The 26,476-nt window shown below is 45.4% G+C and overlaps 1 protein-coding gene across 1 annotated transcript in view; it reads left to right on the top strand.

Moving 5' to 3' along the window:
* Positions 1–26,476, top strand: part of SRRM4 (serine/arginine repetitive matrix 4) — a 164,342-nt gene that overhangs the window by 100,087 nt on the left and 37,779 nt on the right. The window contains exons 2-3 of the mRNA XM_060119354.1: positions 14,437–14,583; positions 24,357–24,443. Coding sequence (XP_059975337.1) covers positions 14,437–14,583; positions 24,357–24,443 — 234 coding nt within the window. The remainder of the gene's footprint in view (positions 1–14,436; positions 14,584–24,356; positions 24,444–26,476) is intronic.

Below are 26,476 nucleotides of genomic sequence, written 5' to 3'. Positions count from 1 at the left end.
GCCTCTGTTTTTTCATTGGTAAAATGCGGTTGGTCACTGTACCAGCCTCAAATAATTGTGGTGAGGATTATCAGAGCAAACAAATGCAAAAGTGCTTAGAGCAGTGCTGGCACATAGCTGGTGCTTCATGAGTATCTGCTGTTATTACTAGTAGTATTAGCGTTTATAATAGTGGCATCAGTTATAATCCAACCTAGAAATGGGTGCAGGTGGAAGAAACCAGGAGAAGGAACCAAGAGAAGAGGGGTGGAAACAGGGCCTCTTGGCTGCCAGGGCCTTGCTCAGAAGCCCGCAGGGGTCCTTGGGATATTATTTCATTCAGACTTTTTTTTTTAACCAGAATGAGAAACGCAGGTTCTATGTCAGAAATCATTGCAAATTCCCAATTAGTGAGGTTTCATGGTCCGCGGAAAGGCGCTGGAGGGAAAATTGGTCGATGGGGTGTTTTTTAGCTGTCTGAGCAAGCTGGCTGATTGATCATCTCCATCAATAGACTGTGCAGACAGCAGCCGGGGGACTGGGTGCAGGAGAGCAAATAGGAAGAAGCCAGAACACCAGTCAGCATGGGGGAGGTGGAGACATGGTCACAGTGCAAAGAGACATAGTGACAGCAAGAGCTGCACTGTGTGGCCAGCCTCAGTCTGGAGACCAGGGACACCCAGCTACAGTTCTTGAGAACTCTGGGCTCCCTCACTTGCTGTGTGTCCTTAGGCAAGTCACTACAGCTTTCTGAGCCTCTTTTTCTCACCTAAAAACAACCCTTACAATTCCCACCTCAAGGGCTTATTATGGGACTTAAATGAAACAATGTGTTTTAAATATCTGATGAGGTGTTGGCACAATGTAGGTGCTCAGTAAACATGAGGTCCCTTTACTGTAACACAGTGAGTTGAAGAAGTTGGTATACCCATGCTCCCACCTAGGAACTCAGAAACCGTTCAGAGGTGACAACTCTCATCCTTAAACTGGGGGTGAATGGGCCATGTGGGTCCCTACTGTGCCACCCCAATGTGTTCAGAAAGAGGCAGAGAGATGGGGACGACTTAGACCCAGAGGAGAATCTGACTCACAGAAATCTTTGAATTGGACAGGCTTTTCAGAGGTCACTGGGGCCAGTCCCCTGTCTTCAGGGTCCCAAGGTTCCAGGCAGGTTGGACGCCATGCACGCCTCAAAGATGACTGTGAAAGAATGATCCATAAGGCTCCTCAGCAAGCAGAAATTCTTCCTCTGATGGGAGCTACCAAGTCTCTTTCAGTGCTAATTGCAATTATAATAGTAAGACATTGTGCTTAGCTTAATAACTATGTATTTCCCACAACTACACCACTACATAAGGTATTATCCCCATTTTAAAAAGGAGAAAACTGAGGCTTAAATAGATGAGGGACCTTGGTCAAGGGTATGCTGCAATATCTTGGAGCAAAGAGAGTGCAGAATTTATCTCTATGGGGAAATGGGCAGTGGGGTCAGGGGTGGGCTGGGGGAGTCAGAAACAGCTGAGCTGAGCCTTGACGGCTGAGTGAGGCTTTTCCTCTCAGGGAAGGGAAGAGAAGGCACTGCGGGGCAGAGGGATCCGCTTGAGCAGACAGCGAAGTTGAGAGACTCTGCCCCGAAGGCTATTTACAGTGAATAATTCCAGTTACAATGACAGCTAACATGGATGAAGTGCTTCCTCTGCCCCAGGAATGGTGTTAAGCGCTTTACGTGCGTCACCTCTAAGAGCTGGACACCACCATTTACCCCGTTCTGCAGAAGAGAGGTGAAGTGACTCGTCCAAGATCACAGCTTGAAAACAGCAAAACCAGCTTTCAAGCTGCAGTCTGCCTGACTCCGGTGCCTCCTTGTGGCTCCCGGTTGCTTAGGTGCTGTCTGTGGCCAGCAGAGAAACCGCAGAGCTGAAACGGCCCTCTGCCCACGTGCTGGCGGCTCCTAGCCATCCCTGCCACAATCCTTCCCCACCACCCCAAGCCCTCCTGGAGCCCGGGGACCCATCAGGGTTGGTGGGAGATAGTCTTGAAGCTGACTGCCTACTAAAGATAAAGGTTTGACTTTTAAAAGGCAGGTAAAAATCCCAGCAGAGGGACAGACCGTTCCCATCAACTCCTTCCTCAGAATTACTGTGGAGGAGCCGTTTTCTACAGGCGGTACAGCTGGATGCCTGGGCTGGCATGGAGAGATGGTCACTTCCGGGTAAAGACAGAGGACTGGTCTCTTCAGAGATCGCTGTCTCCCACAGGAAGTCCTTTGTCAGGGAAGAATGACAATGGCAAAGGAGGGGCCTCTGGGCCAAGCCTAAAGGAGGATGGATGGGAAGGGTGTGATTTGAGAACTCACTGAGGATCGGTGCGGGAACTTCAGAGGTGGAGTCTTCTGAGAGCTTCCTGCTGATTGGTGGAGTTGTGATTGGACCGGCCTGTCCACTCATCCTGCCACCATCGTCCTCCTCATCCTCCTCATCACCATCATCATCAAAGAACATCAAATAGCTTCATCCAGTAACATATATTGGGCATTTGTTGTGTGTCCATAAAATGTGCTAAGCATTTTACAACCGTCTTATGAGACAGGTAGTATTAACATACCCATGAACGTTTGCCATCCTCAGCTGGGAAAACATTGAAGGTTTAATGATACTAAGTAACTTCCGCTGGGTAAACATAGCCTGGAAGTAGCAAAGCAGAGCTTCAAACCCATGTCTGTTTGAACAAATACAGTTCTTAACTATTGTTTTGCATTTAGTAGTTTGGTAGAGGAAAACTTGGTCTGGGCCTGTCTTCAATGGAATTCACAAGAAACTAAGCCTGAGACAGCGATTTGGATGCACAGACTTAACTGAGGGTGTGCTCTCAGGAGAAAGGGAGAGAGGAAGCAAGCGAGGGCAGTACAGAAAGCTAAGATGTACTTTCAGCTAGACTCTAGCCTCAGCCTGATCCCACAGGGAGCTCTAGAGTGTGAATTGTATTACCTTGCTGCAAGGGGGAAGGTCGTTTGAACTCCCAAGTCAGTCGTTGGCTGTGGGATGCCTCGCCACCCGCCAGGGGTGGATATAACCTTCTTGGAAGGGGTGCCTGTGAGGTATTTGTAGGCAGCCCTCACACTGACTAAGATCTGAGCAACAGCTTTCACTACAGCTGCAGAAGAACTGATGGGTGGTCCCTTCTCAGCCCCTAACTCGTCGAGTGTCCTAGAATGTAACACTGGCCCCTCTCTGGACGTCAGCTTCTCCTGGGTAGAGTTCCAAGGGCTGGCTTAGCTCTTGACAAGTTCTGGCTCTGTGATCAGGCAACACAGCCACTGCCCCAGCCTGCAATCTCTGTTTCTGAAACCCAGGAGGAGAGATGGGGCCCCTCGGGTGGTTCCAGCAGCGTAAGGCGAGGTGTCTGACAGCTTCCCCTGCTGAAGCCCTTTATCTCACTTCTCTGCTGTGTTATTTTAAAACTAACGAGCCCAGACCCCAGGAGCTAGCCGCCTGCTCACCGCCTGCCATCTAGCTTTGCGGCTTGTCCGCTCTGTCCTCTGCAGATTTTAGCGGTAGCTTACTCTCTGCTTGTTAGGAATTTTCTGCCAAACCTCAGCCCCAGAAAGGGGGGACGTGTGTGTCTACAGGAACACAAAGTCCCAACTGCACCATGCTCCCCGATGCCCTCCCTCATCACCACCCCCACCTCTGTAGTTCCAGCTGATGAAAGGGTCCAGTTGGTTGTCCCGGGAAGACAGGAAGAGATGCAGTCATCCCTGGGCTATTGAGAGAGAAAAGCCAGGACACAGCAGCGAGTGGGTAGCCACTCAGCTTGGTGGTGGGGAGCAAGGCCCCAGTGTAGGGAGGATCTCCGGGGACACTCAAGGGCCCCCTGACCTCCCTGCTCTTTCCCTTCCCAGAATCCCTTGTCTTGAGCTGTTGGGTGAAAGGGAATCGGAATGAGCAGTGAGGCTGGTGGTGAACAATGGGATCTCTCCCTGATATTTAAAGTGCCGCCGTGTGCCAGAAACTAAGTGCTGGGCGTGCGTCGTGCCATTTCACCCTCACAACTGTCCTGTGAGGTGCAGATGACTTGTGATTTCACCAGAGAGGTGAAGAGACTCACCCAGGGTCGTGCCTTTGAGCCCGGTGAGTGCCCAGGCAGGGCCAGGGAGAGAAATCTAACCACTGTGCTCTGGCAGCCCTCCCCGGACAAGCAGCTCAGCCCCCTCCGTGCCACCTGTCTTGTTTCCTGCAGGCACTGGTGCCCTGTCTCTACTCAGGACTTCTCCTGAGTCACTTTCACCCCACATGAGAGTTTCTTATGTACCTACCCCTTGTCTTCCTCTGGACCGTGAGCTTCTTGAGGGAAACACTTACGTCTGGATCATGTTGAAATGACCCTCCACCGGAAGTAAAGCAATGCTTAGCAGCTGAGTGAATGAGTGATTAATGGATCAGTGAATAAATGAATAGCTAATGAAGAAATAGATGAATGAATGCATAAACAATAAGTGAATCACTGCATCTAAAGGAATGAATTGGAGGAATCAGACATTTTATGAGTGTATTTTAAGAGCCAGTCCGCCAGGCTGGGACACTTCTATCGAGGCATTCTGTTATTCTGAAACTCCGCCGGTACAACTCCCTCAGAGCTTACCTTCGTCCTCAGTTTCCCACTTCACTCTAGCCACGTGCTCCCGGTTACTCCCCAGAAGATCCAGTCTTCTGGCTTTCAACACCATCTAAATGCTAACATCACTCAAGGGCTTTTCCCCAGCGCTGATGTCTTCTCTGAACTCCAGTCTCCTGTATCCAACTGCCCACCTGCCATCTCCACGAGGCGGTGTCTCATTAGCATCTCAAAACTAACATGTCCAGAACTGAGCTCTGGGGAACCCTTACACAACACCCCTCACCTGCAGCTGTCCCCGCCCAGTCAACGGCAGCTCATCGTCCCCATCGCTCAGACCAGAACCCTTGGAGTCACCCATGAGCAAACTTGGTTGATTCCAACTTCAGTATCTGTCCAGAAACCGACCGCTTCTCACCACTACGCCAGTGATAACACTGACCCCGGCCCTCCTCTCCTCTCCTGTGGGTTGCTGCAATAATCTCACGGGTCTTCCTGCATTAATCCCAGCTCCCTGGGTGTCCACGCTCAGCAAGCTGCCAAAGAGATCCTTTAAAACCTAAGTCAGATTACGTCGCTTCTCTGCTTAGAACCCTCCAACGGCCTCTCACCTCACTCAGAGAAAAAGCCAGGGCCCTGCAATAGCCCACCAGAACATGATCTGAGCCCTCTTTACCCTTCTGACATCACCCCCTCCTCTCGTCCCCTTTGCTGACTCACTTCCAACCTCAGTGTATCTAGTATGTTCCAACTTCAGGGCCGTTGCATTGGCTGTGCCCTCTGCCTACTTTGCTCTTTTCCAGGCTCACTCCCTCATCATCTTCAAGTCTCACTCAGATGTTCCCTTCCCAGTGAAACCTCTGATCACACCGTCTAAAACCACATCCCCCTCCTGATAGCCTTTTCAGTTACCCTTATCCGTCTCCCTTTCTTTCTTTTTCTTCTTTTTTTAATAGCCTTCTTTGCCTTCGAATACGCTCCATAGTTACCATGCAGTTCTGCTTATTTTCAGCTTTTTTCTCCCCACTGCCCATCCCAGGAGAATGCAAGCTCCGCGAGGTAGAGAGTTTTTTCTGTCTTATTCTCTGCTGTGTCTCCAGTGCCTAGAACATGCCCCACAGATGGTAGGTGCTCAATAAATATTTGTTGTGTCAGTGGCTGAAGGAAGGATACGTGAACGGCCCCCGACAGCACCTCCTGGGACCAGCTGGTACTCTCTCAGCTCTGGAACCAAGGCTTCTCCTACTCCGGACTGAAGGTTTCCTATGAGGCTGCGGGCTCCTTCCCTCTTCCCAGCAGATCTTGCTTGCCTGGCGCCTCCTCTAGCAGTAGCCGTAATGACGTCCAAAAGGGACTCATCTAGCACAGTCCCTCCCAGGGCAAGAAAATCTAATCCGCAATTTTCCCTCCATGGAGAAATCCAAACCCTGTGTCTGCAATTCCAGCTGATAGAAAGGTCTTGCAGTTGCCCCTGGGCTGGAGCGAGAGGTGTTCTTTTTTCCTGTGGTGACACAGCTGGATAGAATCAGGGCATGAAGCCAGGTCAGTAGAACTGCGGGACCTCTGCACTTTCCCAGCATCACCTGATTACCCTTCACAACGTGGTCAAGTGGGAAACCACAACATTTTGGAATTCAGCCACCTCCCAAGCTGGGGGCAGCCTGCATGTCAGACAACACCGGGAATCGGATTCAGTCCCATTCTTGGCACTTTGAACCCTCACTAGGCAAATAGGCAATTGACAGGCCAGCCTGTGAAGGGCAAAATGATCTGGGTGGACTGGGGGTGGATTGCAGGGCAGTAGGCTTGTGTTCTGTGATGAGAGTTCAAAACCCAGGCAGGCTGGGGGCCTGACCTGCCTGGCTGAGCTGGGTAAGAAGTGCTGATTTTTCTCCATATGGTTCTTTTGTCTTTTGACCTGAACTTGGGAACTGGATGGGGTTTATTGTTGTTGGTTTTTTTTTTTTTTGGCTGCATTGGGTCTTCGTTGCTGCACGCACACTTTCTCTAGTTGCGGCGAGCAGGGGCTACTCTTCGTTGCCGAGCACGGGCTCTAGGCATGCAGGCTTCAGTAGTTGTGGCTCGCGGGCTCTAGAGCACAGGTTCAGTAGTCGTGGTACATGGGCTTAGTTGCTCCACAGCATGTGGGATCTTCCCGGACCAGGGATCGAACCCGTGTCCCCTGCATTGGCAGGCGGATTCTTAACCGCTGCGCCACCAGGGAAGTCCCAGGAACTGGACAGTTTTTGATATACAAGAGTGTTTACCATGCACATATACACATGTTCACATGCTCTCAGCCCTGGGAACTGAACTAAGCCATTCTCACCAGTTGCCTGAGGACAGAGGGTGCTAGAAAGCTGGATCAGTCCAAATCATTTGTAAAATCTACAACCTGGCTACTCAAAGTATGGTCCGTGGAGCAATAACATCACCTGGGAATTGGTTGGAAATGCAGAAGCTCAGGCCCTAACCCAGACCTACTTAATCGGCATCTGCATTCTATCAAGATCCCCAGGTGATTCACATACACGTGAAGGTGTGAGAAGCACCTGTCCACTTGGCCCTGAAGAATCTAGCCCTGTCTACCTCCTTAGTCTCAGCTCCTGTTTTTTTCTGCTCTCCCACATTCATTGCAGCATTATTTACAATAGCCAAGACATGGGAACAACCTAAGTGTCCATGGATAAAGACAATGTGATATATATCATATATGTATCTGATAGATAGATAGGTGAAATGCAATTCAGCCATTAAAAAAAAGGAAACCCTGCCATTTATAACAACATGGATGGACCTTGAGGGCATTATGCTAAGTGAAATAAGCCAGTCTCAACTCTTACCTTCCATCCTCCACCCCAACTATCTCTTCCAACTTACTACTTCCTCTGCAGTTCCCTGAAGTCCATTGCTGTGTCTCGGTGCCTGGCCTTTGCACATGACCAATTTCCGTATATCTTTTAGGAAACTTTTCACAGCCACCTGCCCATATTCCCCAGGCTGGATTAGGTGCTCTTCCTGTGGTTCCATGATTCTCCGAGCTTCTCTCCATCAGAGAACTGACTATACCATATTGTAATCCCCAGCTGAGGAATCAGTGTTCCTCTTCCAGGCTGGAAATTCCTGGAGGACACAGATAAGTTTTAGTTACTTTTGGGTCCTTGAAATCTGTTACCAAGTAGGCGTTCAGTAAACAGCTGTTGAATAAATGAATGAAATAATGAGGGAAATGCCAGCCTCATAAAACTTGTTTTCTTTCTCATTCAGTTCTTACTAAGCTGAGCGTCGTGGCTCCCACATCCAGATGATGCCTCCCACGGTGGCTCTCTGGAATCCCTGATCTTCCCCCAAGCTCCTACACTTTCGCCAATTGTGATAGCAAAGCTCAAAGAATCGCAACTACCTCAGAGGATCCCCAACCAGGCTTAATTAACCTTGAAAAGGACTTGGTACCAAGACGTCAGGCCGGGACATTAACAGGACCCAGACTGAAGTCCCAGGAGCCAAGGCACAAATTAGCCACATCCATCTTGCCCAAGGGCTGGCTCAGCCCAACGATAAACCTTGGGCTCTCTGCTGGACTCGTGAGCTGAGGGTCTGCGCCTTCATTGTCTACTGAGGCGGGGAGACAGTAGGTGTCTGGCCAAGTGCAGGGACAAGGGCAGATCATTCACAGCCCTGGATGCAAGTGTAGAACAAGAATCTTGGATGGGAAGCAAGTTCCTTTGCCTCCCCAGGTCTCAGTGTCTTCATGTGAGTAATGGGGATAAGTTCACCAAACTGATTGCCTTACCGAGAGCCTTGTCAGCATCTGTTGAGACACTGGATTTGCAAGTGTTCTATACCCAGGAGAAGCTATTAGTGGGATGGGGAAAGTAGGTGTCAGGGATGTCCCGAATCTAATGGCCAAGTGCCACTTCTATTTGTGGAATATAAGGTTCAGGCCAGAGGCTTGAGATACGGCCCCTTCTCCAAACACGTGAGGCAAATCCCTGTCGTCCAGGGAAATTACTAATATTCACCCTATGCCCCCACTTATTATTTCCTTATATTTTCAAAGTGTTTTCCAGGTTGCTCTCCTTTTCTCTCAGCTGATTCTCATAAACAAGCAGGACATCTGGTGCTCTTGCCGTTTACTACCCCTGGGTCTCAGTTTCTCCATCTGTATAGTGGGGGTGGCCATGCCTGCTCCTGGGTTTCTTTGGAAGCTTCCATGAGACGACGCAGAGAAGGGCTTAGCCCGGTGTCTGGCACGGAGTAGGTGTTTGATAAATGCCAGCTGTTGTTTTGATCAAAGGACGTGGAAAGGGTACTGGACCGGAGGGTCAGAAGGCCACAGTTCAAGCTGAAGCTCTGACATGAGTCGCCCTGTGGCCTTGGGCAAGTCTCCTCTCTTCTTGGGACCTCAGTTTCCTCATTCTGCACAGAGGTGGGCAGGGGCCGGTGTCCTCACTCCCCTCCACCGTTGTTTGTCTCTGAGTCCCCAAACGGTGTTTAACTCACACTAGTGCTCGAGGCACCCAGCTGGCTGAGTGAGCACTTTGTTGGAGTCAGGAGCTTTGATGGGGGAAGCAGGGAAGCAGCTAGGGAGCCAGTCATCTTGGAGAGTTTTGCGGAAAGTTCAGCCCTCTTATCAGAGGCTGTGAATCTGCTGGTTGCCATGACTACGGAGAGCAGCATCTAAGCTCCAGGTCGCTGATTAGCAGGAGCCTAGCGGGAGGCCTGGAGGAATGCAGCACTTGTGGTTCCCTCCCTCCTTCTGTGAAGTGGAGTGCGCTGGCCCTTGACTTCACTGTTTTAGCCGTCCCCTGAAGAGCTCGCCTTCTTTTAAGTATTTTTTTTAAGGCAACATCAAAGGGCTGCGTGGAAAAAACGAGGCAGCTGCCTGTACTCCTCAGCAAGGATGGAACGCAGAATTTTTCTTAAAGCCCTGCAAGGATGCAAAGCTGGAGGCAAAGAAGGAAGATGGGTGGGGCCAAGGGGGTGGAGGTACCATGGCTGAGGTCTGAGTCCACTGAAGTGCTGTGGGGCCTCAGACTGGTCCTTCTCCCTGGACCTCTGCTTCTTTATATGCAACGAGAGGTTGCATCTGACCTGTGGTTCTCACATGAGATTGGTCATCAGAATTGATTTGTAAATTCATTCATTCAACAAATGTTTCCTGAGCAAGAAGGCATGCTGTCTATGCCAGGCACTAGATCCTTGGGGATTCGCTGGTGAGAGAAGAGACTAGTTCCCGCTCTCAGGAAGCTTACATTCTAGTCCAGAAGACAAACGGTTAGCAAATAAACATGTAAAATGGTCATTTCAAATAGTAACAAGTACCGTGAAGGAAGGAAGGCACAGCAGGCCACTGTGAGGGTGGCCGGTGATGAGAGGAGCACGATTACATAAGGGGATAAGGGAGGGCTTCTCGGAGGAGGTGACATTTGAGTGAAAAGAAGGAGCCGGCCATGCAGAAAGCTGGAGGAGGAACAGCATACCAGGTGGAAGGAACAGAAAGCGCAAAGGCTCTGAGTAAGGGCCCTGTTCCATTTGAGGAACATCAAGAAGGCCACGTGGCCAAAGCAGAGGAAGGGACGGGGAGAGGGCTAGGAGATGGGGTCTAGAGGGACGGAGGCCAGATCGTTCAGAGCCTTTTAATCCCAATAATCAGTTTGGATTTATTCTTGACGTAATAGAAGGTGAATTAGCTGGGATGTTTCTTTAAGTTGCAGGTTCCCACGTTTCATCCTTGGAGACTCTGATTTATTATGGCTATGATGGGACCTAGGAATCTGTATGTTTTTTAAAGCTCCTTAAGGGGCCTCTGATACTGTGCCCTGTTTAGCAGAGCCTGGACTACATGATCCCTGAGTCTCTTTCAGTTTTAAAAAAGCTAAGAAGCAAAGTATTAGAACACATTTAAAAAATCTTAAATGTTACCTGAGGAAGGGTTCCTTTCATCTTTCCCTCACCACTCCCTGTCAGCCTGGTAGAATTAATTCTGGTTTTCTTTGTGTTATAATCCCAGGTGAGGTACCCAACACCAGGAAGGGGAAGCCAGTGCTATTGGGAAAAAAAAGAACTACCACATAGGGAGTGTCAAACTAAGCTGTAAGCTGCAGCAACTGCATTATACGTCTCTCCTCATTAAACCATTGTCAGGGTTTCCATCCCTGATTCTCCACCCTGCTGCTGGCAGCGATGGATGAGGCATTGTCCCTGCCTTAAGCCTTGTCCGCCAGTGCCTGGCAGTAGTATCCCCCAGCTTTCCCTGCACTGGGGATAACCCACGCCTCTATTAGCACAAGTCACTGAGACCTTCCATCCAATGCCAGCACTATTTATCATGTATTTATTCACTGCCAAACTCCTCACATCAACTCAGTTTCTGCCTAGTGCAAGGTTGCCTCAGGCACATATTTGTGTCTTGGTTTCCTGTAATGCTCCAGAAAGTCCAAAATTCCATTTTTGTGTGTGTGTCCAACTCAAGACTCTGCTAGGCAGTATGCATCCATTGATAAACTAGCTGATCACTAAGTCATTGCAATAGTCTCCCGATCTCTTTCTTCCCTTCCTTTGAGTGTCCGAAGCCTGTGGAGTGAACCTTCTGAAATGTAAGCCAGACCACATCACCCATCTCAGCCGCATGGGACCCAAAGGTCTTCCATGACCTATGTAGTCCAGGCTTTGCTAAACCTGGCACAGTATCAGAGGCCCCCAAGGAACTTTTTAAGAATACAGATTCCTAGGTCCCATCAAAGACCTCATCTCTGACCTGTCCTCTTATCACTCTACCCCCTGCTTGCTATTCCTTGTATATGCCAAGTGTCTTTGAACTTGCTATTCCTTCTGTCTAGAACATACTTCCACTGATTGCAGATACCTGTATAGAAGTTGTATATTACTGAGCAACAAAATACTCCCAATCTTTGTGGCTTAAAACAACAATAAACAGTTATGTTTTGCAGTTTCTGTGAGTCAGGAGTTTGGCTGGGTGACTGACTCACCACTCTCATGAGATGGTGGTCAGATGTCAGCCACGGCTGCTGTCTTATCTGAAGGCTTGACTGCGGCTGGAGGACCCACTTCCAGGGTGGCTCAGTCACATGGCTGATAGTGCTGGCTGTTGGCAGGAGGCCTCAGTTCTGTCACATGGGCGTCTCCACAGGGCTGCTTGAGTGTCCTCACAACGTGGCGACCAGCTTCCCTCAAAGTGATCAATCCAAGAGGACGAGGCAGAAGTTGCCTTCATGACCTAGTCTTGGAAGTCACATACCATCACTTTTAATTCAGGCTGTTCATTAAAAGTGAGTCACTAGCCCATCCAGTATTCACAGGGAGGGAAATTAGGCTCCAGCTTTTTTTTTTCTCTTTTTAAAATTTATTTATTTTTTATTGAAGTATAGTTGACTTACAATATTGTGTTAGTTTCAGGTGTACAGCAAAGTGATTCCATCATATGTGTGTGTGCATGTGTGTGTGTGTATACACACACACACATGCACACACACACACATACAGATATTCTTTTTCAGATTATTTTCCCAAATAGATTATTACAAAATATTGAGTATAGTTCACTGTGCCATACAGTAGGTCCTTGCTGTTTATCTGTTTTCTATATAGTAGTGTGTATCTGTTACTCCCAAACTCCTAATTTTTCCCTCCTCCCACTTTCCCCTTTGGTAACCATAAGTTTGTTTTCTATGTCTGTGAGTCTATTTCTGTTTTGTAAATAAGTTTATTTGTATTGGTTTTTTTAGATTCCACATATAAGTGGTATCATATGATATTTCTCTTTCTCTGTCTGACTTACTTCACTTAGTATGGTAATCTCTAGGTCCATCCATGTTGCTGCAAAAGGCACTATTTCATTCTTCTTTATGGCTGAGTAGTATTCCATTGTATATATACCACATCTTCTAGGATTCAGCTTTTGACGGTATGAGTGTCAAAGAATTTGTGAACACATTTTAAAACCAACACAAACTGCAAGGTTAGTCTCTGATCCTTCAAGTCTCCACTCTCTTGTTACTTCCTAAAAAAGGCTTTCCCTGATTTTGTATACAAAATAACAGTCACCCGCTCCCATTTCCTAGCCCCATTCCACTGATTTATTCTCTCCATAAGTTATTACCAACAAATAAGCCATGTTGTTACTTTCTTGTGTGTTTATTACCTGCATCTGTAATCTTAACTCCATGATCTCAGGAAACACCTGTGTCTTGCTCACTGCATCGCCGTTCTTAGAACTGGCCTGGACACACTGCAGGCGCTCAGGGAATAGGCGTTAGTGAATGTTGGGTTAGCCTTGGCTAGGACAAGTGTGGGAAGAGGCAAACCTTGCTGGAGGCTGGGCAGAAACTGCAAGCTTTGAGATATCTGAAAAGAGCCAGGGCGGCATGCCACACAGATAGACTGGAGGGAACGCAGGCATGGAAATGGAACCCTCATCGTGGGAGAAGGGGTGCAGGGAGCTGTAGGGAAAACTGGAGTTCTGGTAGCACCGAGTTGGCAGTGAGGAGGGCTGGGCAGACCCGACTAGAATCTCCATCCTTCCTGGGCTTGAAGTGTCCCCCAGCTCTGCTTCTAAAGATGCACCGGTAAGCGGCTGACAGAGAAGGATGTGTTTTGCTGGCCTTCCTTCAATATTGACCAGGCTTGGCCTGCGCTCCTGGCAGCCCGAAGGAGCAGGGGGCTTATCAGATGCATTCGTCCTGAGTCATAAAACCAATCTTGATGCACTGGCTGCAGGAGCTCGGTGCAGGAGAAAGGCTAATGCCTTTGATCAATGCTTGACCTGGGACTTGCAGGCAGGGTGAGCAGGCAGGGATGCTCGCTGGGTGGTGCCAGATCCACCTATGGCTCTCAGACTCCTGACTGAATGACAGGAGCCAGGAGACTTGAGTGACAGCTTCTTCAAAGACTGAGTAACTAAGCAACTTCCTTCCCCTCTCTGGGACTCAGAGAAGGAGGTGGGACGCAGGTAATTTCCCTGTGTTATTTGGACCTCATCTCAGAGGCAGAGAAGAGAACTTCAGGCCTTCATGGGAACTGCCATCCCAAGTAGGTGTGCTCACACCTGCTAAGGACACCAAATGGGAGGTTTGGTTCACAGAGAAGTAAAGGGAAAGGGAAGTGATATTTCTTAGGCCTTCCTGTTTGCTTATATTATCTCATTTAATCTTCACAACAACTCAACAATATATGGACTGATATTATTCCCTATTTTATAGTTGAGGAAACTGCAGCTCAGAGAGGTTGAGGGACTGAACCCAGGACCTAGAGTTACTAAATCGTGAAGATAGTGTTTGAATGAAGCTGTCTCTGTGCCATACACAGATAAGGCAGAAAAGTGGGATAGAAATGGCAAAGGAGAGTTTGAACTAATCCTATGCTGCTTTGGCTTCCAATTAAGTCTTGAGGAAGGAAGTAAAATGCTGGTTTCCAGCCTCTCCCTGTGATTCAATCAGGTTAGGCTAGGCTATGCTGCAGTAACAAATAAATCCCTAAACCTCAGTGGCTTAACCTAACTAAGGCTTATTTCTGTCATGCAAAGTCTGATGTGGTCCAGGCATCTCTCCTCCATCAAGTAGCTTCACCTTTTGGAATGTGTGGCCTCCACAGCCACTGTGACAGAGGGAGAGAGAGCTGGAGATGACACACAGATCTTACTGCCTCAAACTGGAAACAATACATATCACTCCCATTCAGAGGCCATTGACCCTTGATGATGATATGGCCCCAGCTTAACTCGGAGGGAGGTTGGAAATATCCTGACATCTATGAATGTTTGATGAACCTTAAGAGTCTCTGTCATATCCTAACACTTTTGCCTCCTTATTTCCTCCCCTATAGGACAGAACCCCAGAGCAGCCCCATGGTCCCAGCTCAGGATGGACCCTCGGAAAAGCTGAGCCAGTCTCTGGCCACTGAGGTCTTGGGCTCCAACAGCTGGGAGAGAGGCAAAGCCTGCCAGGAGGCCAGTCCTGCCAGAGCACACAGGTGAGACCCTGCCCCCGCTCCCCTCTTCAACCTAACAGGGAAGTTCAACTTGAGGATGGAGAAATGAAGTTTGTCTCTCTGACCACTCTCCCCCTCTCGCTTTTGCAACTTCCTCTTTGAGATCCTTAAATCAGATCAAAACCCATCTGAGAATTAGATGGAAGCTTTCAATGCCAAGAATACTCCCCAAATTCTGTGTACCATTTCAGAGGACTCATAGACCTCTGAGGCTTATGAACAGGAGTCTCTAGTTAAGAGCCTGAATCCTGAGGCAGTGGCTTAGGAAGCCAGAGCAGCTTTCATGGATGAAGTCTGCTCCTCCACGCAGGGTGCCCTCTACCCAGGCTGGCTATACAGGCTTTAGTTAGTTAGGCTGCGATTTCAATGAGGGAGAAACAGTTAAGTCCTATCAGCTTGAAGAAGTGAAGTTCAACATCAGTTCTGGAGCATTTTCCCCAGGAAACAGAAAAAAAAAAAGTTGTTTCCATAAGAGGCTGAAGGAGATGGAGAGAGAAGGGGAGGGGAAGGGAATTTCCATACTTTCAAAACATTGACTCCTAGACAGCCAAAGGGGACTTAGTGTGTTGTAGGGACTTGCGTTCAAACCTGCACACCATCACTTACTAACTGAGTGACCTTGGGCAAGTTTGTTTTCTTGTGTGAGCCTCAGTTTTCACAACTATAAAATGGGGATATTGAGATCTAATTCTCAAAGTCGAGTGAAGACTAAATCAGATCAGGTGTGTACAGATCCTGACAGTGAGCCTGGAATATAAGAGGACCTTAAGATGTTAGTTGGAGTCTCATGGAGCCGGAAGAGAAGGTTCTGGACATGATAGTCTAAAAATGATGCTGTGTCGTCCATTCGATTGTAGAGTGTCCAGGCCCCTTGCTCCCTTCCCGTATCTGTGACCTGCTCTCTGACATGAGTAAAAACCACAATATTGATGATAAACCTATTGCTAGTGATAATCAAAATCATAATAATTATAATAATAGACACTACATTTACTGTAACTTGCTCCGTGCTGGTCCAGGGCACATCGCATGAGTAAGCTCCCTCGTTCCTTATAACGAACTTAGGACACAGGTCTCATGTTTTATACCCATCTTACAGATGATGAAAATGATACTCATAGAGGCCGCCCAGCTAGGAAGTAATAGAGCAGTAGTTCAAATCCAAGTGTGTTCGTTTCTGGAGCCAGCATTCTTTTTGGCTGCATACTTCCCCTCCGCGTATCTGACCACTGTGTAGTGAACCACTGTATATGTGACCGCTGCATGTTTAACCACCCCTTATGTCACTGTGGTGCACTTAACCACTATTCTGGCCCTACCGCCCCACTGTGTGCAAGGGCATACCCGGGAGACTGGTGCATGGAAAATAAAGAGGTAGAGGAAAGGCATTTGGGATTTAGGGAGGGGGTTAATTACCCCCCTCACAGACATCAAACCCATCCAGATTCAAGGGCTTTTTTTTTTCCCTAACAGTATGTTTTTTTGAGGTATAGTTAATTTGCAAAGTTGTTTTAGTTTCAAGTATACAGTAAAGTGATTCAGATATATATATATATATTCTTTTTCAGATTCTTTTCCATTGTAGGTTATGACAAGATATTGAGTCTAGTTCCCTGTGCTCTACAGTAGGTGCCTGTTGTTTACCTATTTTATATATAGTGTGTATATGTTAATCCCAAACTCCTCATTTATCTCCCCCCTCCCACCCCACTCCATAAGTTTGTTTTCTATATTTGTGAGTCTATTTCTGTTTTGTAAATAAGTTCATTTGCATCATTTTTTTAGATTCCACAAATAAATGATATCATATGATATTTGTCTTTCTCTGTAGGGCTTTTGGGTTTCATCTCATCACTTAAATCTGAGTTTAGGATAGTGGTTCCCAAACCTTGCTCCCCTGAGACCCTGGGGTATGAGAATGAAGTGACAGTAATTGACAGAAACAATACAATCTTTCTCTATTTTATAAGACACATTTTTAAAAGGTCTTTTCTTTCTCCTTAAGCATTTATGCCTTAAAGGTTTTCAATTTTTCTCAAATTCCTGGCAGCTGTTACACTGGGAAGTGTTTATATGAAACAAGATGATTTAACACGTGTCTAAATTATTTCATCCATTCATCCCTCATTGGGTCACTCAACAAATGGTTATCAGGCTCTTACTCTGTGTCAAGCCCTCGTTAAAGGAAAAATTTGGAAGTGGCCTACCGTGCTTACACAAGAGGCCTGTTTGCTTCCTGGATATGTGTGCTGTGTTTTGTGCTTTATATAACATGTAAGTGTAGTTAAGTAGCTAGGTACTTAATCGGTATGATTTTTATTTTTAACTTGCTAAAAGTGACTCTCTTGAAACTGTTCTAGGTATGGTTATACGATTTTTATTGGCTGACAATGCGGAGACCTTAACATATATTCTAATCACTGTATCGTTTTTTTCTACTAACTCTAAATACCAGATTCTTAGAATGGAATTAACTATGGCAGCATTTTATGGTGTTTTGTAAAGAGTTGAGTAACTTCCAAAAGATCAGCCACACAAACAAGTGTGAAAAGGCAGCTGGTTTTATGGGAAAGCTCTCAGGCTAGGAATCACACAGGCCTCGATTCGAATTCCGACTCAGATGCTTCCTTACTGTGCAGCTGTGAGCAAGACAATTCAACTCTCTTGATCCTGGTTTCCTTCGCCTGTAGAATGAGACAGTAAGAATCAGAGCACCAAGAGGGCGTGCCTGACGGAGACCCCAGTCCGCACGAGCGTCCTTTCGGAAGTAACAGCTAGCAGTCGCCACTGTGTTGACAGGCTCTTTGACCCTGATCCCCAGAAAGTTCTACAAGCTGTCATCTGAGTACCCCTTTAGGATTTGTTAGAAAGGAGACCCGACTGCAGCTGCTGGATTGCTGCCGGGCTGAGGGACAAGAACGAGGCTGGCCACCATGCAGCAGCAGACCCTCTCAAGACTGTCTGCTTGCCCTTGCTCCTGTTGGGTTACCACAGGTAGAAGCAGGAGACAGGCTCAGCAGCAGCCGACAGGCCATGACCCAGGAGGCGCAGTGAGGGACAGAGCTGCTGCTGCTGTGTGGCTGACAGGGTCTTGGTGCTCCGGCCAGGTGTCAGGCCTGTGCCTCTGAGGTGGGAGAGCCGAGTTCAGGAAATTGGTCCACCAGAGACCTCCCGGCTCCACGTAATATCAAACGGCGAACGTTCTCCCAGAGATCTCCATCTCAGGGCTAAGACCCACCTCCACTCAACAACCAGCAAGCTACGGTGCTGGACACCCTATGCCAAACAACTAGCAAGACAGGAACACAACCCCACCCCTTAGCAGAGAGGCTGCCTAAAATCATACTAAGGTCACAAACACCCCAAAACACACCACTGGATGCTTTCCTGCCCACCAGAAAGACAAGATCCAGCCTCATCCACCAGAACACAGGCACCAGTCCCCTCCACCAGGAAGCCTACACAACCCACTGAACCAACCGTAGCCACTGGGGGCAGACACTAAAAACAACGGGAACTACGAACCTGCAGCCTGCGAAAAGGAGACCCAAAACACAGTAATTTAAACAAAATGAGAAGACAGAGAAATACACAGTAGATGAAGGAGCAAGGTGAAAACCCGCCAGACCAAACAAATGAAGAGGAAATAGGCAGTCTACCTGAAAAAGAATTCAGAGTAATGATAGTAAAGATGATCCCAAATCTTGGAAACAGAATGGAGAAAATACAAGAAACGTTTAACAAGGACCTAGAAGAACTAAAGAGCAAACAAACAATGATGAACAGCACAATAAATGAAATTAAAAATTCTCTAGAAGGAATCAATAGCAGAATAACTGAGGCAGAAGAATGGATAAGTGACCTGGAAGATAAAATAGTGGAAATAACTACGACAGAGCAGAATAAAGAAAAAAGAATGAAAAGAATTGAGGACAGTCTTAGAGACCTCTGAGACAATATTAAACACATCAACATTGGAATTATAGGGGTCCCAGAAGAAGTCAAGAGAGAAAGAAACAGACTGAGAAAATATTTGAAGAGATTATAGTTGAAAACTTCCCCTAATATGGGAAAGGAAATAATCAAGTCCAGGAAGCACAGAGAGTCCCATACAGGATAAATCCAAGGAGAAGCATGCCAAGACACATATTAATCAAACTATCAAAAATTAAATACAAAGAAAAAATATTAAAAGCAGCAAGGGAAAAGCAACAAATAACACACAAGGGAATCCCCATAAGGTTAACAGCTGATCTTTCAGCGGAAACTCTGCAAGCCAGAAGGGAGTGGCAAGACATATTTAAAGTGGTGAAGGGAAAAACCTACAACCAAGATTACTCTACCCAGCAAGGATCTCATTCAGATCTGACAGAGAAATTAAAACCTTTACAGACAAGCAAAAGCTAGGAGAAGTCAGCACCACCAAACCGGCTTTTCAACAAATGCTAAAGGAATTTCTCTAGGCAGGAAACACAAGAGAAGGAAAAGACCTTCAATAACAAACCCAAAACAGTTAAGAAAATGGTAATAGGAACATACATATCGATAATTACCTCAAATTTAAATGCTCCCACCAAAAGACATAGACTGGCTGAATGGATACAATAACAAGACCCATATATATGCTGTCTACAAGAGACCCACTTCAGACCTAGGGACACATACAGACTGAAAGTGAGGGTGTGGAGAAAGATATTCCATGCAAATGGAAATCAAAAGAAAGCTGGAGTAGCAATCGCATATCAGACAAAATAGACTTTAAAATAAAGAGGGCTTTCCTGGTGGCGCAGTGGTTGAGAGTCCGCCTGCTGATGCGGGGGACACGGGTTCGTGCCCCGGTCCGGGAAGATCCCACATGCTGCGGAGCGGCTGGGCCCGTGAGCCATGGCCTCTGAGTCTGCACGTCCGGAGCCTGTGTTCCACAATGGGAGAGGCCACAACAGTGAGAGGCCCGTGTTAAAAAAAAAAAAAAAAAGATTATTACAAAAGACAAACAAGGACACTACCTAATGATCAAGGGAATCAATCCAAGAAGAAGATATAACAATTGTAAATATTTATGCACCCAACAGAGGAACACCTCAATACATAAGGCAAATGTTAACAGCCATAAAAGGAGAAATTGACAGTAACACAATCATAGTAGGGGACTTTAACACCCCACTTTCACCAATGGACAGATCATCCAAAATGAAAATAAATAAGGAAACACAAGCTTTAAATGATACATTAAACAAGATGGACTTAATTGATATTTATAGGACATTCCATCCAAAAACAACAGAATACATTTTCTTCTCAAGTGCTCATGGACCATTCTCCAGGATAGATCATATCTTGGGTCACAAATCAAGCCTTGGTAAATTTAAGAAAATTGAAATCATATCAAGTATCTTTTCCTACCACAATGCTATGAGACTAGATATCAATTACAGGAAAAATCTGTAAAAAATACAAACACATGGAGGCTAAACAGTACACTACTTAATAACCAAGAGATCACTGAAGAAATCAAAGAGGAAATCAAAAAATACCTAGAAACAAAAGACAATGAAAACACGACAACCCAAAACCTATGGGATGCAGCAAAAGCAGTAATAAAAGGGAAGTTTATAGCAATACAATCCCACCTCAAGAAACAAGAAACATCTCAAATAAACAACCTAACCTTACACCTAAAACAATTAGAGAAAGAAGAACAAAAAAGCCCCAAAGTTAGCAGAAGGACAGAAATCATAAAGATCAGATCAGAAATAAATGGAAAAAAAATTAAGGAAATGATAGCAAAGAGCAATAAAACTAAAAGCTGGTTCTTTGGGAAGATTAACAAAATTTATAAACCATTAGCCAGACTCATCAAGACAAAAAGAGAGAAGACTCAAATCAACAGAATTAGAAATGAAAAAGGAGAAGCAACAACTGACACTGCAGAAATACAAAGGATCATGAGAGATTACTACAGGCAAATATATGCCAGTAAAATGGACAATTGGGACAAATTCTTAGAAAAGAAGAAATGGACAAATTCTTGGAAAAGCACAACCTTCCAAGACTGAACCAGGAAGAAATAGAAAATATAAACAGACCAATCACAAGCACTGAAATTGAAACTGTGATTAAAAATCTTCCAACAAACAAAAGTCCAGGACCAGATGGCTTCACAGGCAAATTCTATCAAACATTTAGAGAAGAGCTAACACCCATCCTTCTCAAACTCTTCCAAAATATAGCAGAGGAAGGAACACTCCCAAACTCCTTCTACGAGGCCACCATCACCCTGATACCAAAACCAGACAAAGATGTCGCAAAGAAAGAAAACTACAGGCCAATACCACTGATGAACATAGATGGAAAAATCCTCAACAAAATACTAGCAAACAGAATCCAACAGCACATTTAAAGGATCGTACACCATGATCAAATGGGGTTTATCCCAGGAATGCAAGGATTCTTCAATATACGCAAATTGATCAGTATGATACACCATATTAACAAATTGAAGGATGAAAACCATATGATCATCTCAATAGATGCAGAAAAATCTTTTGACAAAATTCAACACCCACTTATGATAAAACCCTCCAGAAAGTAGGCATAGAGGGAACTTACCTCAGTATAATAAAGGCCATATATGACAGACCCACAGCCAACATCATTCCCAGTGGTGAAAAACTGAAACCATTTCCTCTAAGGTCAGGAGCAAGATAAGGTTGTCCACTCTTACCACTGTTATTCAACATAGTTTTGGAAGTTTTAGCCACAGCAATCAGAGAAGAAAAGGAAATAAAAGGAATCCAAATCGGAAAAGAAGAAGTAAAGCTGTCACTGTTTGCAGATGACATGATGCTATACGTAGTGAATCCTAAAGATGCCACCAGAAAACTGCTAGAGCTAATCAATGAATTGGTAGAGTAGCAGGATACAAAATTAATGCACAGAAATCTCTTGCATTCCTATACACTAATGTTGGAAAATCTGAAAGAGGAATTAAGGAAACACTCCCATTTACCATTGCAACAAAAAGAGTAAAATACCTAGGAATAAAACTACCTGAGAAGACAAAAGACCTACCTGTATGCAGAAAACTATAAGACACTGATGAAAGAAATTAAAGATGATACAAACAGATGGAGAGATATACCATATTCTTGGATTGGAAGAATCAACATTGTGAAAATGACTATACTACCCAAAGCAATCTACAGATTCAGTGCAATCCCTATCAAACTACCAATGGCATTTTTCACAGAACTAGAACAAAAAATTTCACAATTTGTATGGAAACACAAAAGACCCTAAATAGTCAAAGCAATCTTGAGAAAGAAAAACAGAGCTGGAGGACTCAGGCTCCTGGACTTCAGACTATACTACAAAGCTAGTCATCAAGACAGTATGGTACTGGCACAAAAACAGAAATATAGATGAATGGAACAGGATAGAAAGCCCAGAGGTAAACCCATGCACATATGGTCACCTTATTTTTGGTAAAGGAGGCAAGAATATACAATAGAGAAAAGACAGCCTCTTCAATAAGTGGTGCTGGGAAAACTGGGCAGCTACGCGTATAAGAATGATATTAGAACACTCCCTAACACCATACATAAAAATAAACTCAAAATGGATTTGAGACCTAAATGTAAGACCGGACACTATAAAACTCTTAGAGGAAAACATAGGAAGAATACTCTGACATAAATCACAGCAAGATCTTTTTTGATCCACCTCCTACAGTAATGGAAATAAAAACAAAAATAAACAAATGGGACCTAATGAATCTTTAAAGCTTTTGCACAGCAAAGGAAACTATAAACAAGATGAAAAGACAACCTGCAGAATGGGAGAAAATATTTGCAAACGACTCAACAGACAAAGGATTAGTCTCCAAAATATATAAACAGCTCATGCAGCTCAATATTGAAAAAACAAACAACCCAATCAAAAAATGGGCAGAAGACCTAAATAGACATTTCTCCGAAGAAGACATACAGACGGCCAAGAAGCACGTGAAAAGCTGCTCAACATCACTAATCATTAGAGAACTGCAAATCAAAACTACAATGAGGTAACACCTCATACCGGTCAGAATGGGCATCATCAGAAAATCTACAAACAACAAATGCTGGAGAGGGTGTGGAGAAAAGGGAACCCTCTTGCACTGTTGGTGGGAATGTAAATTGATACAGCCACTATGGAGAACAGTATGGAGGTTCCTTTAAAAACTAAAAGTAGAATTACCATATGATCCAGCAATCCCACTACTGGGCATATACCCAGAGAAAACCATAATTCAAAAAGACACATGCACCCCAATGTTCATTGCAGCACTATTTACAATAGCCAGGACATGGAAGCAACCTAAGTGTCCATCGACAGATGAATGGATAAAGAAGATGTGGCACATATATACAATGGAATATTACTCAGCCATAAAAAGAAACGAAATTGAGTTATTTGTAGTGAGGTGGATGGACTTAGAGTCTGTCATACAGAGTGAAGTAAGTCAAAAATAGAAAAACAAATACTGTATGCTAACACATATATATAGAATCTAAAAAAACAAACATGGTTCTGAAGAACCTAGGGGCAGGACAGGACTAATGATGCAGACGTAGAGAATGGACTTGAGGACACGGGGAGGAGGAAGGGTGGGCTTGGACGAAGTGAGAGAGTGGCATGGACATATATACACGACCAAATGTAAGATAGATAGCTAGTGGGAAGCAGCCGCATGGCACAGGGAGATCAGCTCGGTGCTTTGTGACCACCTAGAGGGGTGGGATAGGGAGGGTGGGAGGGAGACGCAAGAGGGAGGAGATATGGGGATATATGTATATGTATAGCTGATACACTTTGTTTTAGAGCAGAAACTAACACACCATTGTAAAGCAATTATACTACAATAAAGATGTTAAAAAAAATCATAACACCCTCAAAGTGCTTTTGTGAGCATCAACGTATGTAGAACATTTGGTGCATAATAAGTGAATAAACGGTAGCTGTGTTGTTACTAATAATGACAGTAACATTTTATTAATAATCTATTTTCCCAAAGAGGTTCAGCTGGGTTGGCATGTTTCAATTCCCAAGCAGTTTTTCATCCGAAACCATATCTTTTTGCCATGGGATAGTGCTTAAAAAAAAATCCCTGGAGCCTGCCCCAATTATAAAAGGAGATAACTTGACTTCATTTAACTGCAGCCTGAGCCTTTGAATTTAATTGAACAGCAAATAATTATTCCTGAAGAGTGGAGATTTTTGAGGTTCCGTGGAGCAATATAAGAAATGTATCTTGTTACATTATACCTTGGCAAATATACTTTTAATAATCAGCTGCTACTTAACCTACCTTCTGCCTCCTATTTAATTTCCAGCAGGAACTACAGACACGATGTATGGGGGAGAGAGGGTGCTGAACTGCCGATTAATTATTTAAAAACTGATTTATTTACCAAGGTGAGCCATTTGCAAATTCAATAATAAATCTATTAAGGAGCAGTTAACCTCTGTAACTCTGATTTAACTAATCAATTGATGTTTGGGTAATGTACAGCATCTGTCTCATTAGGTCAGCATTAACTCCTTATTTGAGGCATTTAATCTGAAGTGTAACCAAATCAGCCATGAGGTGGTAATTAAGTATTCCGTATGCGTCCTTCACCCTCCAAGGAACTGGATCCTTTCCCAGCTGCAACAGCCCTGATTGGGGGTTTGGGGAACCCTGTGTCCTCTAATACCCAGTTCTGTTTTCCCCTCAGTGCCTCCCAAGGCAAAGACTTGACGCCACCCCCTTCCTCCAGGGGGAAGAAGAAAAAGAAGAAAGCTACTCGGAAGAAGAGAAGGAGGTGAGGGCCCCAAGGGACATGGAACACTGAAGATGGGGGAATGGACAAAAGAGGGGTAATAAGGGCTTTGGAGTCAGACAGTGACTCCCCTGGGATTCAGATCCCCTCTGTGCCTCTTAACTAGCTGTGTGACCTTGGGCAAGTCACTTCACCTCTCTGAGCCTGTTTCCACTTCTTTGAAATGGTGGAAATACCTGCCTCTTGGGGTTTTATGAGAATTAGGTGAGAAAATGGATGTGGAAGCAGCTGTCACAGTGTCTGGCACATAGTAAATGACTAGTCTGAAGCATAGTTATGACCATGAATATTTACTTATTTATTTATTTTTGGAGACCTCACGTATGTGAGCGGCTGTACCAAGCATTGTGATCTCCATGATCTCTTTTACGCTTGACCACGATCTAGCAGGCAGGCGTTATTATCCCCATTTTATTTTTATTAAAAAATTTTCCCAGTTTTATTGAGATATAATTGACCTATAACATTGTATTAGTCCAAGGTTACAGCGTCATGATTTGACATATGTTTATATTGCTAAATGATTACCACAGTAAGTGTGGTTAACCTATCCATCACCTCATATAGTTACAATGGTTTTTTCTTGTGATGAGATCTTTTAAGATCTAATCTCTTAGCAGTACAGTGTTGTCAACTTTAGTCACCATGACTCATTTCTCTTATAGCTATTATCCCCATTTTAGAGATGAGAAAATAAGTCTCAGAGAGGAGGTGACAGAACCTACAGACACTTGATTCCAGGCTCCTCAGTTGCTTCCACCACACGCAAATGCCAAGGATAATGGACTTTATATTTTTGGCCAGCTATTGACTCTTTTGTACCCTGTGAGGTTTTTCTATGTACAATACCTTTTAATTTTTTTGTATTTAAAAATATTGTCAGATTTTCTTCTAGGCTGTCAATCCCTAGACTAAAAGCAGGTTCAGTGTTCCACACCCCAAGGGGTGGTCAGAGAGAGATGTTCCTTAGAGGGGCGAGTTAAAAATCCCAGCAAACCTTGGAGGCAGTATTTGAAGAAGCCTGCAGGGGGCAGCAGAGAGCAGAGTCTGGATGACTCAGGCCCTAACTTGAGGTTTTCTGGGGCCCTGTTCCCTCCACACCCCTTTCACCTAGTTCTAAGGGGCTAGGCTCAAAGAGGACCCAGAGGGGACTGTGAATGAAGACCCTGAGTTCCAGCCATTCTAGGGCGAGGGGTGGAATTGGGGTAAGTGGCCTGAGCTTCCTGATTTTAGGTATGGATAGGAGAACATGTCAAAGAAGGCAACCAGAGGGATCAGGCTCCCATCATTCATTCATTCATTCATTCATTCAGTATGTCCAGTGAGCACTCTTTGGGGACAAGTGCTATGATTCCCTAAGTCCGATTGTTTCTCAACCCTGCATCTCCCCCTGCAGACATGTTTTATTTGACCTGCAAAGTGTTTTTTGTCTTTTTAATTGGTGGCCATATTTTAAAACCAGGAGATGTCATACGACAATATGTTTTTCTGGCAACTCCTATTCAAAAGGCAGGAGCTCTAGAAGTCCAGGCCTGCATTCCTCCCTGGGACCTTCAGCTGATCTGAGAAGCAGCCATACCCCTGGGTCAGGTGCTCTCTGGTTCACCACAGGCCTCACCACTCCCTACTGACTCCCTGCTCCCCACCCCACCCCACCCCCCCACAACCTGCTGCATCCATTTAAGCTATCTGCGAGGCAGGCCTGTGTTGGCGTTGAGTTTGCAGCTCCTGATACGCTTCAACCTTGGTATTTTATCAGTGGGAGAACAGGAGACTTGGAGTGAGCAGTGACATGCCCGAGGTGACTTATAAATTAATGGTAGAGTCAGAATTGGACCTCGGGTTACCCGAACGTCAGCCTTGAGTCATAATCATGATTCTAGGGCGTCTCTGTTTCTCGGGTTACCCCTTCATGGCACCACCGTGCTGAGTGCATCCTGGCAAGATCTCCTGCAGGGGTTTGGTCTTACCAGGGAGACACAGGGTAGAGCAGAAGAGAGACCTTTAAAGTATGT

The sequence above is a fragment of the Mesoplodon densirostris genome, chromosome 15, assembly GCF_025265405.1.
Source record: "Mesoplodon densirostris isolate mMesDen1 chromosome 15, mMesDen1 primary haplotype, whole genome shotgun sequence".
Classification (NCBI taxonomy): Eukaryota; Metazoa; Chordata; class Mammalia; order Artiodactyla; family Ziphiidae; genus Mesoplodon; species Mesoplodon densirostris.
The sequence above is the reverse complement of the archived record's forward strand: the minus strand, read 5'-3'. Positions and strand labels throughout refer to the sequence as shown.